Raw genomic sequence first — 18,036 nt, forward strand, 5'->3', positions numbered from 1 at the left:
AAAAGAGCAAACAGACTCAGAGCAATAAAGTGATTTGATTGTTGTCAGACTTTTAGTTCTTAGTAGAGCTGATGTTATGGTTTGCGGATGTAGTCCAGGAAAGATTCCCAAAGGTCTAATACAATGTACAGTGATGTAATAGTCTTCTTGTGCCGAGAACTGCTTATGTGCCTTATTGTGAAAGTACTAGTTATTCACATTCTTAATATTTTTGGAAACACTCTAAAGTTCTAGATTTGCAAAATAAAAACATTCGTTTATTTTTTTCTATTTTATTGTATGTGGCAGTCTACTAATTTTCCCCCAACATCTTTTCACCCCTTCTTCCACAGTAATAGAAACCCTGAGTTTTTACTGGGTCATGACCACCAAGAATAAAGACTATATTCCCAGCCTCTTTTGCAGCTGTGTGTGGCCATGAGATTACATTCTGGATGTAACCAGAATTGTCGTATGCATCTTCTGGGAAACATTCTTAAAATGTTGAGTCATGCCCTTCTCTCTTTCCTCCTTCCTGCTGACTGGAATGCAGTTGGAGCTCTAGAAGCCATCTCAGAAAATAAGGTGAACTTGAGAATGGAATGCTCACGTGGTAAAGCAAGAAAACAGGACACCAGTTTCCTAACACCATGGAGCACCATACCAACTATGAACTTACTACCTCCAAACTTCTTGTACGTGAGAGACAAACTTTCTACCTTGTTTATTGTTATTTTAGTGTATTTAGTTTTAGTTTTTCTGTTATTTGTAGCTGACCAGATCCTAATTAATAATCCCTGGGCTCAGGACATGGAAGCAACCTAAGTGTACATTGACAGATGAATGGATAAAGAAGATGTGGCACATATATACAATGGAATATTACCCAGCCATAAAAAAGCGAAATTGAGTTACCTGTAGTGAGGTGGATGGACCTAGAGTCTGTCATACAGAGTGAAGTAAGTCAGAAAGAGAAAAACAAATAACGGAATCTTAAAAAAAAAAATGGTTCTGATGAACATAGAGGCAGGACAGGAATAAAGACATAGATGTAAAGAATGGACTTGAGGACATGGAGAGGGGGAAGTGTAAGATGGGACGAAGTGAGAGAGTTGCGTTGACATATATACACTATCAAATGTAAATTAGATAGCTAGTGGGAAGCAGCCGAATAGCATAGGGAGATCAGCTCCATGCTTTGTGACCACCTACAGGGGTGGGATAGGGAGGGTGGGAGGGAGGGAGATGCAAGAGGGAGGGGATATGGGAATATATGTATACATATAGCTGATTCACTTTGTTATATAGCAGAAACTAACACAACATTGTAAAGCAATTATACTCCAATAAAGATGTTAAAAAAATAAAAAATAAAAATAAAGACACACCAAAATATTTGCTTGTTAAAAAAAAAAAATCCCTGGGCTCGTCACCTTGATTACTAATGCTGACGCAGACCCAACTGGGTGATACGATCCCAACCTGGGCATGTTATGTACAAGGCAGGGGCAAGTTGATGCCACAGTCTTGAGATGGAGTCCTCAAGTACATAGCAAATCACTACCACCAGCCAGTCCAGTACTTACCTAAGTGATAAGCCCAAATAACACCAGACAATAGATAAGACACAGAGACTTTGCTTTTCAAATGTGGTTTAGAAATAGTTCATGGTCTTTTAGTTTTAAAAGATTTACCCCATTTTTCTTCTTTCAAACTTCACCTCTGGACTGGGTTTCCAGCTTTCCAGAAAAACTTTTACACTCCATACTCAATCCTTGTTCTCTGATAGTCTATTTTTCCTTTAACACTATTCACTCTTTTCTTTTTTTAGCTCTTTCAAATCATTTTAATAACCTGGGAGTGATTCGAAGTATGAAAAGATTCAAACATTTTCCCTTTAAAGGGAATGCTACCATCATTGCCTCACAACAAGCATGATCAAAGGCAATGATGAGACTGGATTCCAAAGAGCAAGGGTCGTAGGAAGGCTTCAAGGCTCACGGATTGGAGAGCTTGGTTTCAGAAAGTCTCTCGAAGGCTAGCAGGCAGAAGAGACATGAAATTTTCGAAGATCCTCAGAGGATGGGGCACGGTTTCTGGGTCATGAGCACCTTGAAGTGTCTCTTGATGGTGATTTGGTGTCTAGAATATTTATCCAGGGAGAACCGAACAGGATGGGCCGAGCAGGTCTGTTGTCCCATAGGGTCAAACTTCTTCAGCATATAGACCCAGTCTCCCAGCTCGTTGAGGCAATACTGGAGAAACCCGACCACACTGAAGCCGGAGGTTCCAATTCCATCTGTAGCTCCTCTAACTGACAGCCTCATGTGTTTTCAACACTATTCACTTTTAAAAACATCAAACAGTTCTAAAAGTTTTAATGACATGGTCTATGAGAAAGTTATTTTTTATATTTCTGGTGCAATTGTTAAGGAAAATATATTTCTAGTATTCCTCACATATGAAAAAGAGGACAGTCTTAGACATTAATATGCCAGTGCCTTACAACTGTGGTAGTTATATTCACACAGACTTACGATCAATTACCAAAGCCTTTACATGTTCTAAAAGGGTCAAACAATTTACAAATTATATGGATAATAATAGGTAACATTTATTAAGTACTATCATTTAATCCTCCTCATAACCCTATGAAGTAGATACTATTATTAATAATAAGGAACTGAAGCACAAATGTCAACAAGTAGTAAATGATGAAACTGAGATTCAAACCCTCAGAGCTTCAGCTCTGGGCTTTTTTGGGGGGGCGGGGTGGCATATAACTTCTTAATTTCTCAAAGTGCTTTTTTTTTTCTTTTTTTGGCCAGGCAGATTGTGGGATCTTAGTTCCCCCACCAGGGATCAAACCCATGCCTCCTGCAGTGGACGCACTGAGTCTTAACCACTGGACTGCCAGAGAGTTCCCTCAAAGTGCTTTTATATTTATTTTATTAGACATAAAGTAGAGAATATAGACTGTTATCTGGATAATTAGAAGAATGCCTCTTGCCTCAGTTACCCGGACTCTTGAAGTTAACATATTTCCCATTTAAATTAATGTTAATTTTGTAAATTGCTTAATATTTTTTATCTTGCATTTATAGAAATAAAACCATAAAATTAAGGAAAATGTGGTACATATACATATTTGCATACATAATTTTAGAGCTTGCAATTTACTTTCTCTTATTCTTTTCACATATTTATTCTATAATTTTAATGAAATATTTCAAGCTACAGGAAAGTAGAGAACGAATGTAGCAAACACTACTCATCTTCTTGGTCTGTCAAATCTTGATGCTATAGGTGCTAAAGGTAACTTTTTTTAGTTTTCTGAATAGTTAACACATTTATATGTTCCAAAAAAGTATGGTGTTAAGTCCCCATCCCACCCTGTCCCGTATGTCCAGTTCCCATCTCCACTTACTTATATATTTATTTTGTGTGCATGTGTGTGCAAGCAAATATATATTGCACGAATATATTTGGACTCACATAAAAAAAAATTAAAGGTAACACATTTTTGACATTCTTCTTTGTGCCCACAATCCTAACACTCTTTACTGCCTCTTTTCTCGGCTCATTATTCAATTAATAGAACACTTATGTTCATGGAATTTTGTTAGTAACTCCGAAGAATCGGTAGTTTCTCATCAAATTCTGTTTGCCTCCATCATTTATATTCCATCCACAACCCAGTTTTCTAAAAACCTGAGATCTGCTTCCAAAGTCTGAAGTGCATAGAGCATAACGAACACGAACATCACGCGGACAAGGAGACTAAACTCCTCGGAAGAATTCGTGAGGGCGTAAGCGGTAGGGAAAGCAGTGCGGGATGGGTTGGACGCCGGAAAGGTGGGGATAGACGTGGGTGGGCGGGACCTGGGGGAGGTGGGTCCGGTAGGCACCGCCCAGGCTTTTGGCGCCAAAAGCCAAGGACTCTTCTCGCGAGAGTCTCGCGAGATACACCGTTTCCCGGCCGCGCGGATCCCTGTGCTGTGCCTACAGCAGTCGGCTCGAGGTGAGAGCTGGCTGGCGGGAGAGTGGGGTTCCCGAGGGGAGAGCCGGCCGAAGGAGTCAGGCTGGGGAGCGGGGATGCCGGGAAGTCGCAAGGAGGGAGTGAGAAAGCAGGAGGACATGACTGAGACGGACCTGGGCTGATCGGGACTGGAGAGGAAGGAGGCCTGACCGGCTGCGACCTGTGCGGAGAGGAGGTCGGTGGGGACCAGGGCCGGCGCTTTTACTTCTTGTTTACGTTTCGGGTCTGTCTCTCTCTAAACCAGGCCTTTTAGTGTAAGGGAACGTGTGTCAGATAGATCTTTATATCTCCAGTTTCTGTACCGGGGCTTCTAAACACTGGAGGCGTCCTGTGAATGTTGAATGAATGAATGAATGTGGTTGAAGTGAGAGGACAGACAGGGGAGTGAGGATGAAGGGAGGTCGGAGAAGAGGGATGGGATGGGAAGTTTTGTGGTTTTAGGACTGGGTAGCAAGGAGGTCATTGAGTCAGTTTGGTAGGACTTCCTAGCGACAGGGACTTCTGTTTTGGTGACTTAGAAAAAGTTGGGCATTGGACACCTAAGGGTCTGGGAACGAATTTGGATATTAAATTTTTTTGTTACCTTCACCCTTCTGCGAGTCTGAGGACTAGAGGAGGAAGTGAAGAGACCTTAATCAATGTCTAAAAAGAGACTAGGCAACCATTGTCAAGAAGTTAAAGACAGAGCTATCTTTTTTTTGCGGTACGCGGGCCTCTCACTGCTGTGGCCTCTCCCGTTGCGGAGCACAGGCTCCGGACGCGCAGGCTCAGCTGCCATGGCTCACGGGCCTAGCCGCTCCGCAGTATCTTTCCGGACCGGGACACGAACCCGCGTCCCCTGCATCGGCAGGCGGACTCTCAACCACTGCGCCACCAGGGAAGCCTAAGACAGAGTTATCTTATTCACTACAAGTTTCCTGACAAGTCCTACCCCAGGCTTGTCTGGTTCCTTGCATTGCATCGTTACACTTAATATAGTTTGTGCCCTGTTATCTCGTTCATAGCTCCCTGTTGGCTTCAAAGGTGTGAGCCCCATTTCTTCCCAGAAGGCTTAACTGTTGATAGAAGGAGACCCAAAAGTTCGTTTTTTCTGCAAGATGGCTCTAGTAGTGCTTCTTAGTTGTCTTTAACTTCATTTGAAACAATGAGATATCAATGTGCATTTAAAAAAAAACTTATCAAAATTGGTGAATTTTTGTGTAGCCATTTTGATATTGAAGATGGAAGACAAAAAGCAACACTTTGGGCATAATTATGCTTTGTTATTTCAAGAAAGGTAAAAATGCCACTGTAACATAAAAAAGGATTTGTGCAGTGGCCTGAGGGATAGAAAGAAAAAGCATGGAGAATGGTGTGAAATAAGTCTGGAGAAGTAGGAAAGTGCTAAACCCTGCAGGGCCTTGGAGTTTTATCATTATCCTAAGAGCAGTAGGAAGCCATTGAAGTAATTAAGCCTAGCAGTAATGTGATCAGCTTGACATTTCCAAAGGTTCAGTTTAACTGTAATATGGAGAATGGATTGAAAGGGCAAAATGGATAGGAGTAATGGTGTAATCCAAACAAGAAGTGTTAGGAAGTGGTTGTGGAAATAGGGAGAAATGGACGGACTCAAGGGTTAATCTGGAAGTAAAATGGACAGGGTATTTAGGATGGGGGAATGAAGTGTTAAGGATGACTTGCAGGTTTCTGATATATAGCTGGATAGGTGTCATTCATTGAATTGGGAAAATTTAGAAGGTTGGTTTTATACATGATGAGTTATAGGTGCCTTTGAGAAATTTTAGAGCTGTAAAATGAGAAGTAGGGATTTAGAGCTCAGATTTGATGCTCAGGTGGAGATAAAAAATTAATGGGTCATCTATAAATTAAAACCATGTGCATAACTGAGTGAAGAGGGCCTAGGATGAAGTCTTGGATACTAACTGACCAGGTTAGAGGAATATGAATCTGCAAAGACGATCCAGGAGGAGTGTCCAGGAAGGGAGGAAAGCCAGTTGAGTACTGTGTTTCAGGAGTCAACAAAAACACTTTTCCAGAAAAAGGAACTGATCAGAAGTGTCAGATGTTTCTGAGAGGTCAAGTAAGATGGTACTGAAAAACATTCTTTCAAGTTACCAACTTAAGGATTATTTCCATTTCTTCAAAGGAAACCTTACTAGAAAACCAATATGTAAACAGTATTTTTATTTTTCCTTTTTCGATCCTCCTGCACAGCTTATGGCATATTAGTTCCTGGAGCAGGGATTGAACCCGGGCCCTCAGCAGTGAGAACGCAGAGCCCTAACCACTGGACTACCAGGGAATTCCCAACAGTATTTTTAAAAAGCTTCTCTGGTTGAAGTGGGGGTGAAGTATTGTACCCTGCCTATTTCACACCCCTTTGGACCACAGTTTGAAACCCTCTGAAAAGTTAAAATCATCATTTTATGATGGGGAAACTCAACAGTTGAGGTAAAATTATTTGCTCAAAATCATATTGTTATTTAGTGGTAGGGTCTACATTAGAACTCAGTTCTAATTTCTAACTTTGTTCTTTTTTCCATAACTTATCTTCTTCACTTCAGTTCATGATGTGTGAGTTTGAAATATGGTTTAACTGACTGAAACACATGCATTTTGCTGCAAGTGGAACTTAACTGTGTAATAAGACTACTTGGATGCATAAACATGTTTACTTTTTTTCCCCCCTAGAGGAAAAGATGCTAGAACCACAGGAGAATGGCTTGATTGACCTACCAGATTATGAGCAGACAGAAGATGAAACTTTTCCTCCATTCCCACCTCCAGCCTCTCCAGAGAGAGAAGATGGTGAAGGAGCTGAACCTGAAGAAGGTCTGTATAGGGTTCCAAAGTGGTGTCCATGTTCAGCTATCCATCTAACAGCTTAGAAATGATACATTTTATAAATGAGGCTTAAATTACTTAAGTAATATTAAATCTTGGTATATTTCACCAGAGTTAGGGAGAGGAGCACCTGTTCCTGTACCTCCAAAGAGAACAGTTAAAAGGAATATACCCAAGCTGAATGCTGAGAGGTACATTTACTATTTCCTTAAATATTTATACTTTTCTTTCCATCATTTTTTCCCTTTTATGTTACAGGCTTTTGGTTGGGATGATTTGGAGATCAGACATTTTTCTCAGTTCAGTAGTTAATATTTTTTTCTTCTTATGGTCTTGGTTTGGCCTTGATGGCTTTAGAAAACTTGAAATTTAAAACATATTTCTATTCACAGATTAATTTCAGAGAGAGGGCTTCCAGCATTAAGGCATGTGTTTGATAAGGCAAAATTCAAAGGTAAAGGTCATGAGGTAAGAAGTGTCTGATTTTTATTTTAGACCTTTGTTTTTTAAAATATCAATAAGACTGTGGGCCCATTATCATGTTCTTAGGAATCTTAGAATGTTTCACAGATACCATCATTCATCATCATATCTCTTTAGAAACTATGATGTAGTAGAAAGGACACTATTTGAAGACATTTAGGAACTGTAAATCTCTGCACAAACGTACATTTAAAAATTCTCTTTGAATTGTGTAGCGTGTAGATACAATTTTTTGCAGATGATATCTTTGTAGAGCTTTGCAGTTTATGAAGTATTTTCAATTATATTCTTTCATTATCAATCTCTGGGGTAGGTGTTGGTCCCGTTATCTAGTGAAGGAAGCAGAGTTTTAGAGTTTTAAGCCTCCACTGCGAGTGGTTAAGGGCAGAGCCTCGACTTTCCATTTCACGGCCCAGCTAGAGTAACATTAACACAGCATGAGCATGATCTTGGTGTGGTATTCAGGATAGTTGGAAAGAGGGAAGCAGCTGGAGGCAGATAGCAATTCAGAGGCTATTTCACTACCAGCAGAATGAGGTGAAATAGCCTGGATAGGGTAATAGTAGAGGGATGAACAATATATAATACTTGGAGGTGATTGGGAGGTACAAAAGTAAAAATTAATCCCAAGATTTCAAACCTGGGAGGCTGAAAATTGTAGTACACTTGCTTAGTTTCGGTGGACAGGAAGGGAGAATATAAGTCTGTGTCCTATTTTGCCACAAAACTAAACATAAATCAAGATACTTTAAAACCATGCCCAGCTCGGTTAATTCATTGCTCTTATTGAAATTTTCAGGTAGTAGTGATGAATTGATGCTTTGAATTTATGACCTCTTCATCATTTTCATAATAAGTACTTTAAACTTATACAAAGGATAAATATTTTGTGTTCCTTCACTGGGTGAGGTTGGGCTCTGAGTTTGTCTAGTCTTCTGTACTTTGCCTTTGAAAATTCTACTATTTTCTAACAAAGTTGAATCCTCGATGCTTTTTTCTCCATGTATGACTTGGGACTTCACACTGTATTTAGGTATTTCTCTTCTCTGTCCCTTGGGTGTAATGTGATATTGTGAGGTGGCTGATCAGCTACCCCAACAACTGGAAAATGGTCATAGGTGATTGAACTTTTTTTTTTAATTTAAAAAAATTTTTATTTTATTATTTTTGACTGTATTGGGTCTTCATTGCTGCACGCGAGCTTTCTCTAGTTGCGGCGAGCAGGGGCTAACTCTTTGTTACGGTGCGTGGGCTTCTCATTGCAGTGTCTTCTCTTGTTGCGGAACACGGGCTCTAGGCGTGTGGGCTTCAGTAGTTGTGGCTCACAGGCTCTAGAGTGCAGGCTCAGTAGTTGTGGCACACGGGCTTAGTTGCTCCACGGCATGTGGGATCTTCTTGGACCAGGGATCGAACCCGTATCCCCTGCGTTGGCAGGCAGATTCTTATCCACTGCGCTACCAGGGAAGCCCGATGATTGAACTTTTGAAAGAACTTTTATTTTTATCAGAATGAGAATGAAATGACATTATGTTCTCAGCATTACATATTGAGTTATTGGTAGAGTTGATTATTTTAACCATTAGCTTCTTAGACAAGATCACATACCACCACAAACAATAATTGCCAACATTTGAGGACTTGCTTTGTGTCAGACACTTTACTTGTATTACTTAATCCTCCTAACAACCCAATGAGGTATGTATGTTCTCGTTTTATTCATGAAGAAAAAGGCACACAGAGGTAAAGTGATTTGTTCAAAGTCACACAGCTATTAAGTGGTAGAATTTAGATTTGAATCTATGCAGTCTGATCCAGAGCTTTTAACCAGTCTCCTATTTTAAAATACTATAAGAAAATAAAAAAATATTGTACAGTAAAATCAGGAATTTGAAACTTTTTTCATTTATTACTCTAGTTTATTAAACTTTGTTTTTCATTTTCATTAAAAAATTTTTCTAATGTTAAATTGAAATTTCAAATATAGAGAGGTATTGTGATCTGAGAATGTTTACACTGTTCTTGCTAGTCTTTGGTACTTTGCCCTTGGGATTTCTGAACATATTTTCACAGAGCTGATTCTCAGTGCTTTCTGTATATTGTTTAGAGACCTGTCAGTTTGTATAGTTATTTCAAAAAGATATCTTGCCATATTTTATTGAAGTTTATTTTCAAGTATTTATAGGTCTGAAAAGACACATGTGATTATCTTTTGACTTTTATTAAGTTTTCATACTGGGTTTCTGTTTTCCTCTGATTTTTAAAAATCTATCCAGTGCTATTAGACTGCAGTCCTCTAAGCCAGCAGTCCCCAACCTTTTTGGCACCAGGGACTGGTTTCGTGGAAGACAGTTTTTCCCGGGGGACGAGGGGTGGTGAGGGGTGTGGGGGATGGGGAGCGGCAGATGAAGCTTCGCTCTCTTGCTCGCCCATTGCTCACCTCCTGCTGTGTGGCCCAGTTCCTAACCCACCGTGGACCGGTCCATGGCCGGGGGTTGGGGACACCTGCTCTAAGCCCTTGATAAATATTTTTCTTCTTAAAGTTTCTTTTAAAAGTTTATTAACCTTATAAATATAAAAGGACACGTGACTTTGTTACTATTATTCAGTTCTAAAATCTGCTGACAAGGTCAGTTGTGAGAATGAGTCTTCTATTTAGCATTTTTATTTTTATGTTCCAGGCTGAGGACTTGAAGACACTAATCAGACACATGGAGCACTGGGCGCATAGGCTATTCCCTAAACTGCAATTTGAAGATTTTATTGACAGAGTTGAATATCTGGGAAATAAAAAGGAAGTTCAGGTAGGTGTTGAGATCATTATGAATATCATTCACAATGCTAAATTGTATAAGGATAGATTAGTGAGGCTAAGTAGTTCTTTGGGGGTCTTCATTTTCAGTCTTAGTAGAGAGAAGGAACTAATAATAGCTATTTGAACAACTTTTTTTGAAACTAATAGTAAAATCAATGACCGTTTTCCCCCAAATCTAAGTGAAAATGTAAAAATGTTTTTTATTTTCAGACCTGTTTAAAACGAATTCGACTTGATCTCCCTATTTTACATGAAGATTTTGTTAGCAATAATGGTAAGAATATAGGTTTATCTACTTTATAATAATTTTGCTTTTAGAAATGGATCTAGTTGGGGTAGGCAGTGTTACAGGACTGGGTTCTTAGTCTATTTTGAGTATATAATTAAAGTACAGTAAATAGGAGTGAGTTAAGATGCCTTGGTATGTCTAGAATGTTGTACATGATATTTGTTTCTTAAAGACATGGTGGTATGCCATTAAGAGATGTTGTAAAATATATTTAGCCACAGAACATGAGCTTTTGAGAACTCATGATGATGGCCCATTGATCCTTTGTAGTGCTTGCTAATAAAAATATATGACAAGATACAGTGTTCATATACATGTCCACCATTATAAAAAAGTGGCTCTGGGGCTTCCCTGGTGGCGCAGTGGTTGAGAGTCCGCCTGCCCATGCAGGGGACGCAGGTTCGTGCCCTGGTCCGGGAAGATCCCACATGCCGCGGAGCGGCTGGGCCTGTGAGCCATGGACGCTGAGCCTGTGCATCCGGAGCCTGTGCTCCGCAGCGGGAGAGGCCACAACAGTGAGAGGCCTGCGTACCACAAAAAAAAAAAAAAAAAAAAAGTGGCTCTGAGGAATTAGGCAGAACAATTTGATGATGAAATAGGTCACATCTCACACAAGAGTACAGATCTTGTATGTAGGACTTTAGTTAGACCTATGTGACTGTTCCTGGTATTGATTGCATTTGTTAGTTGTACAATGCAACCATAGGCAGTCACACACATCAAAACATATGGTTCCTGCCGACAGAGTCTGTATAGTTATCAGATTTTCTGTGCGATGGCTCCATACATGTTTGTTTTTTGTTTTTAAAAAATTTAATAGATGTAGCAGAAAATACAGGCTCCATATAGAATCCCCCCAAATTATTTATAAACTGCTTTTGAAAGTGTGAAGGATTGTGATTTAAATAATCCAAGATTTAATTATTTGGTAAGGTATGGTACGAATTGATGGCATGGGATTTGATAGATGGAAAGGAATTAGTTATTAGAGTCTAAATCCCACAGCATATACTACTGGGTCAGTTAGTTTATTTATCGAACTTTTGTTTGTTTGTTTGTTTGTTTTTTAATTGATATTTTTTTAAAATTGGAGATGAACAGGGGATAGTGTACGGGGCAAAGGAGAACACAGTTACTTTTACCTAGGGGAAGGGAAAGCTTGGTAGGAGAGGGGAAAGCTTCACAGAGGAGGTATCACAAGTACTTTAAATGATAAGCAGTAGAAGTTAGGCAGAGGTGATTTTGGATAGAGGCAGCCACTTATGCAGAGGCATAAATGAACATGGCACCATTCATGGAATTACAGGCAAGTTGCGGTATAGGGTACATAGAGGAGGCCTGTATCAGAGAGCCTTGTTTGTTGTTGAATCTGTTTTCTTTGTATCATAAGAGAATAGTCTCCAGACTTTTGCATGAGGCACTACAACAGTAAAAATGTTTTGAACATTTTATTTTTCTAATACATGTACTGCTGTACTGATATGATATATAACGTACATTTTTGACCTTAACATTGCAGTTTTAAAGTAAGAACAATATGATTGAATATTCTACTGAATAATTTTTACCAAAAATTTTGGGCTAATACTTTTTGATCAGTGGTTTGAAGGTTTGGTTGTAGATTCAGTTTTTTCTCCCAAATCTTGGTTTTAACCTTTCTAAGTTGCGTAAACCCAAATGGAAGTAGAGCATCATTAACTGCACTTAGTAAATCTTGGTATTCATCTTCCAGTCTCATTCACCAGTGCAAGGACTTTTGTTGAAGTTTACTAGCAAATTTTCATCTGCCCCTTTTCGCTCGTTTTACTTAAAATTAGTCAGTTTTTATATTTTTAGCACGTGTTGTCATGTCATTCCTCTGCTCAGAGCCCTGTAGTGGCTCTTTATTTCAATCAAAGTAAAAGCCACAGTCTTTATATTGTCCTACTTGGCCCTATAGAATCTTGTTTTTGTGTCCTTATCCCATTCCTCTTGCCTCCCTGACGGTATCTTTACTATTCCGTTGCTTCAGCCACACTTGCATCCTAGCTATTCCTTCAGCCTTCCAGGCATATTTCTATCTTAAGGCTTTTGCACTCTGCCTTGAACACTGTCCTTTGCCCTCCCTCCTGCCCCTAAATCTGCATGGCTAACTCTCTCACCCGCGTCAAACTGTTTTCAAATGTCAGTTCAGTGAAGTCTCCCCTACCACACTGTTAAAATTGGACCCCCAGCCCCATTCCTGATTTCACTATGCTTTTTTTAAATAGCTCTTATTTCCCTTTAATTATTATGTAGTTTGTTTATCTGTTAGTTTATATGTACCAGAGTGATGGCATCCTGTAGCACATTGACTATTCTTGGCTTTAGCTTCTTTGCCACAATAGCTTGCCTATGAATGTGGCAGTGAATGAATTTCATGTGTGGTTCTAATTTTTTTTAATGCCACCTTTATCCTAGTCAAAAGGGGTTATATTCACATGGATTTTCTGTTAAGATATTGTTTGTACTAAAGAGGTCATTTACTGTTGAAGAGATCTTTCCTTTCATGGCTCACAGAAAAGTATTGAATAGTTTTTTATGTATTTCATTACTATTAATTCAGAATCCTATAAGCCCTATAAGGTGAAGCATATTAGAAATCCTGTATATTGCATAATTGGTTCTAATACTTGTTTCTTAACTTTTCCAGCAATGTTTTCTAAATGTACTCCATCAATATTTCCTGACAAAGGAATGTATTTTAGTTTCTTGACACATTTTTTTCCATATCAGGAAGGAAAAGTGTATGGCTTTCTGTCTTTCACTATTAAGGAAGAAACCTCAAAAGGGGCTTAGATTGTAAAATGCTGGATTAAATACATGATTTTTAAACCTCACTGGTTTGTATTTATGTTTTAAATATTTTGCTAGTTGTGATGGTTTTTACTGGCATTAGCTAATACCTCACTGTACAATATGTGCATAGGACAAGGAGAGTAATTGTAAACTCATTTCCAATGGTGGTCTTGGTGATAATGAAGTTTTTTTTTACCTACTTGTCAGATCTGATGAGGTTATTTATTATTTTTTTAACACCATAATGTGAATGATACAGAGAGAAGGTGAAGTGTCAGCTTTGCCATCTTCTTAGTTCTTGCTTGTACTTCTGTTATCTTCTACCTACAGGTGTTTTGTTATTTTGCAGAAATCTTTTAAAGCTACCACTTGTGCATTTTGTTAGGGTTGTTTTGGTTAAAATAGATAGTATGTCAGGTTGCTTAACTGGGTAGTCAGAATTAGCTATATATCATTGTATGCTGAAATTAAAAAATGAGTGAGGACCCAATTCCACCCTTCCGCAGTATGAGCTTGCTGTCTTGAAGGTAGCTTACAGACCAGATGATGAGCTGTCATATAGATAAGTGATAGTTTGTCACTGCCAGTTCTTTTAAATATAAGTTAGTAAAACTTAATTTTTCGTAATTCTTAAATGAAATATAAATGGAAGATCTAGTATTTACTTTTCATACCCTGTGGATCATTTTAGGAACATCCTACTTTGAGATAACTGGTGTACAGAACTTTAAGAATTTATTAAGACTAATCATGTAGAGAGCACTGAATTTTTTAAAAAGTTAACTTGGAAATATGTCCACAGATCTAAATTTCTTCCCCTTTTTCACTTTGTGTCTCAGTTTTACTGTACACAAAAAATAGCCTATATAAAATCATTACTGTGTATCATACAGACAATATAGCAAGCTACTAAAATGTTTTTAATATAAAACAAGGATAGGGCTTCCCTGGTGGCGCAGTGGTTAAGAATCCGCCTGCCAATGCAAGGGACACGGGTTTGAGCCCTGGTCCGGGAAGATCCCACATGCTGCGGAGCAACTAAGCCCGTGCTCCACAGCTACTGAGCTTGTGCTCTAGAGCCCGCAAGCCACAACTACTGAAGCCTGCGCACCTAGAGCCTGTGCTCCACAAAAGAGAAACCACCGCAGTGAGAAACCCGCACACCGCAAGGAAGAGTAGCCCCCACTCGCCACAACTAGAGAAAAAGCCTGCACACAGCAACAAAGGCCCAGCGCAGCCAAAAATAAATAAATAAATTAAAAGAAAAACACAATAAGGATATACTTTGGATTCTTTAAGTTCTTTTTTTAGCAACTAAGAACTTTTGCTTTCTGTTCATGCATGTTTTTAAACTAGTATTCCATTTGACTTAAAATGCCTCTTTAAAGTGATTAATAAATATTCCTTCTACTTGTTTGAATCAAGCATGTATTTGTAACATTCTCATACCTCACAAATTGTTTCTTCAGGTCTGGCACCTTGTTGCTTTAAACTGGTTTTCAGTTAATAGCTGCATAAGCTCTTTTTCTAACTAATTTAACACTACAGATGCACTAATTTTTTCTTTTCTACTGCAGATGAAGTAGGGGAAAATAATGGCCATGATGTAACTGCTACCGAGTTAGATCCCTTTCTGACAAACTCATCTGAAAGTGCAAAGTTTGCTTCTGAGTCGAGTAGAAGCCTAACAGAAGAACAACAACAAAGAATTGAGAGAAATAAACAACTGGCCTTGGAAAGAAGACAGGCAAAGCTACTGAGTAGTAGTCAGTCCCTAGGAAATGGTAAATTTTATGCTGGATTTTATGTGCTACCATTAATATATCAAGGGCATGTTAGAAATTTTAACTTCTTTACTCTTCCCCAAAATAAAATACCTCTAGGAATAGACAAATGTGATATAGTATATTAAGCTTATGTATATTTGAGAGAGAGTGGGCTTGAGAGCTAGCTGGAATCCTCAAAGAATATATGCGTCCAGGATGGTTTTCTGGGTAGCTGAGTGTCTCTTAAAAAATTGTTTTAATCATTTAAAATTGATTCTGGATCTTTCGAAAACATATTCTTCCCTGACTCCTTAAAACATGTGACATACAATTTTATCTTTATGATAATTAAAACATTACTGTGGTACTTTCCTAAACATATAAAATTCTTTGTACCCATTGAGGACTTTAGAGCCATTTGCTGTGACATGAATAGGTCCAAAAATGCTTTTTATTGCAGCGTTTCACTTCTGTTGTGAGCCATCATGTTTGATTTCTTGTTGATTCCCTTGGCTCTTTTAAAACTGCCTTAAAATTTGCTGTTTTTTAAACAGACTGTGGGTTTGGAAACTAGACAAGTTTTGTTAAAACTATATTTAAAAATAATTGCAAATTGGTTTTGAATGAAGCACGCACAGTCACATTTATCTTTGTCAATTTCCAATCCAGTTTTTTCCTTTTGAAATGGGAAAATAGGAATTACAGTAAGTAGTGAAGATTATATGTTGTAAAACAAGTTTCACCCAAAATAATGAAATTCTCAAGTGAAACTTATTCAGTGGTATTATTATGATTTTTTTCCAGTTAGAATGATTTTTTTTTTTAACATCTTTATTGGAGTATAATCGCTTTACAGTGTTGTGTTCGTTTCTGGTGTTTAACACAGTGAATCAGCTAAACATATACATATATTCCCATATCTCCTCCCTCTTGTGTCTCCCTATCCCACCCCTCTGCGTGGTCACAAAGTACCGAGCTGATCTCCCTGTGCTACGTGGCTGCTTCCCACTAGCTGTTTTACATTTGATAGTGTATATATGTCAATGCCACTCTCTCACTTCGTCCCAGCTTACCCTTCCACCTCCCCATGTCCTCAAGTCTATTCTCTACGTCTGCATCTTTATTCCTGTCCTGTCCCTATGTTCATCAGAACCATTTTTTTTTTAGATTCTATATAAATGTGTTAGCGTACGGTATTTTTCTCTTCCTGACTTACTTCACTTTGTATGAGACTCTAGGTCCATCCACCTCACTACAAATAACTCAATTTCATTTCTTTTTATGGCTGAGTAATATTCCATTGTATATATGTGCCACATCTTCTTTATCCATTCATCTGTCGATGGACACTTAGGTTGCTTCCATGTCCTGGCTGTTGTAAATAGTGCTGCAATGAATATTGTGGTACATGACTCTTTTAAAAATGTGGAATGCTTCACGAATTTGTGTGTCATACTTGCACAGTGGCCATGCTAATCTTCTCTATCATTCCAATTTTAGTATATGTGCTGCTGAAGCAAGCACTAATTTTTTTTTTTAAGTTTCAAAAAATTTTTAATTATTTATGTTTGGCTGCATTGGGTCTTTGTTGCTGCACGTGGGCTTTCTCTAGTTGGAGCAAGCAGGGGCTACTCTTCATTGCAGTGCACAGGCTTCTCATTGCAGTGGCTTCTCTTGTTGTGGAGCATGGGCTCTAGGTGCATGGGCTTCAGTAGTTGCAGCACGTGGGCTCAGTAGTTGCGGCACGTTGGCCCTAGAGCGTGGGCTTCTGTAGTTGAGGCTCGTGGTCTCTAGAGCACAGGCTCAGTAGTTGTGGTGCATGGGCTTAGTTGCTCCACGCCATGTGGGATCTTCCCGGACCAGGGATCGAACCTGTGTCTCCTATATTGGCAGGAGGATTCTTAACCACTGTGCCACCAGGGAAGTCCAGGATGAATTTAACTTTTAACTTAACAAATGGATGTTTTGTACTACCTTGTGAAAAATTTAATGAAGATACAACTATTGTTGATGACAGTTCTTCCTTGCTGTCATTATCAAAGTTTACGTGGCAATAAGCATTTTAAGGCTCATCTTCTACTTATAATATATGACTTTAAGGGACTTCCCTGGTGGTGTAGTGGATAAGAATCCGCCTGCCAGTGCAGGGGACATGGGTTCAATCTCTGGTCCAGGAAGATCCCACATGCCATGGAGCAGCTAAGCCTGTGCGCCACACCACTGAGCCTGTGTTCTAGAGCCCATGAGCCACAACTACTGAGTTCTTGTGCCACATCTACTGAAGCCCATGCGCCCTAGAGCCCGTGCTCCGCAACAAGAGAGACCACCGCAATGAGAAGCCCACGCACCGCAACTAGAGAAAGCCCGTGCAGAGCAACAAAGACCCAACGCAGCCAAAAAAAATAAAAATTAAGCAAAAGATATTTATAATATATGACTTTAAAATTTTTCACTAGAAATGAGTATCTTAAATGTTCTTTACTGTAGATTACTTTGACATACATCTCATAAGAACATTTGATTTTTAAAAACTTCTATCTAGTAGTTGTGATTTTTTAAATGAGAACAGTTGCATTTGACTGATTCAAAAGTCTGAGTTCAAGACTTGCATTTTGAATGGATTTTATATATGTATAAAAATGGCTTTATTTGGAAGAAAGTTATCATAATTAACATTAACTAAAGTGATCATAGATTTCATCTCTACTGATTTAAACACGTGAAGTTTGTATTAGGTAAGATTGGATCAGGTGCTTGTAATGAATAATAATGATTTCTCTTGCAGACTTGTTAATGAACACACCCAGTACACAGACACCTGAAGAGGGTAGTACAGGTGAGGAGCAAAAGGAGGAAGAATCAAATGGATTTAACAAAGACCTTCTAGACAATCCACATAATGATGCTGCTGCCAATACTGTAAATGAAGAGGAGGAATTAAAAATAGAGAAAATGCCACTGGACCAGTCCTTTTAAAATACATAATAGTAAGTTAAAGCTTCATCTT

The 18,036-nt window shown here is 38.7% G+C and overlaps 2 protein-coding genes across 4 annotated transcripts; one reads left to right on the plus strand and one right to left on the minus strand.

The window, feature by feature from the left end:
• Positions 1–1,964: 1,964 nt before the first annotated feature.
• Positions 1,965–2,306, minus strand: LOC307182383 (H/ACA ribonucleoprotein complex subunit 3-like; the record flags this gene model as incomplete). Its single annotated transcript, XM_079913614.1, has 1 exon — positions 1,965–2,306. One exon carries the CDS (start codon positions 2,304–2,306, stop codon positions 2,055–2,057), a length of 252 nt encoding a protein of 83 aa, XP_079769740.1. The 3' UTR covers positions 1,965–2,054.
• Positions 2,307–3,950: 1,644 nt separating this feature from the next.
• On the plus strand, positions 3,951–18,017 carry TIPIN (TIMELESS interacting protein). 3 transcript variants are annotated; one of them, XM_079907629.1, is made up of 8 exons: positions 3,951–4,000; positions 6,710–6,850; positions 6,975–7,053; positions 7,255–7,330; positions 10,024–10,146; positions 10,368–10,431; positions 14,841–15,047; positions 17,815–18,017. In XM_079907629.1, the coding sequence occupies exons 2-8, from the start codon at positions 6,718–6,720 to the stop codon at positions 18,003–18,005; spliced, it is 873 nt and encodes a 290-aa protein (XP_079763755.1). In that variant the 5' UTR covers positions 3,951–4,000; positions 6,710–6,717; the 3' UTR covers positions 18,006–18,017. The 3 variants fall into 3 exon arrangements, with proteins under 3 accessions (XP_079763755.1, XP_079763754.1, XP_079763753.1); XM_079907628.1 differs by lacking the exon at positions 3,951–4,000 and adding an exon at positions 4,023–4,193; XM_079907627.1 differs by lacking the exon at positions 3,951–4,000 and having other exon boundaries at positions 6,629–6,850.
• The last annotated feature ends 19 nt before the right edge of the window (positions 18,018–18,036 follow it).

The sequence above is a fragment of the Stenella coeruleoalba genome (genome assembly GCF_951394435.1).
Source record: "Stenella coeruleoalba genome assembly, chromosome: 2".
Taxonomy (NCBI): domain Eukaryota; kingdom Metazoa; phylum Chordata; class Mammalia; order Artiodactyla; family Delphinidae; genus Stenella; species Stenella coeruleoalba.

Bases quoted from the DNA above. Each gene is read 5' to 3' on its own strand.
- TIPIN (XM_079907627.1), top strand. From the start codon at position 6,676: ATGCATAAACATGTTTACTTTTTTTCCCCCCTAGAGGAAAAGATGCTA. The intron at 7,054-7,254 runs GTACATTTACTA...TTCTATTCACAG, and splicing joins CCCAAGCTGAATGCTGAGAG to ATTAATTTCAGAGAGAGGGC. The intron at 10,432-14,840 runs GTAAGAATATAG...TTTCTACTGCAG, and splicing joins AGATTTTGTTAGCAATAATG to ATGAAGTAGGGGAAAATAAT.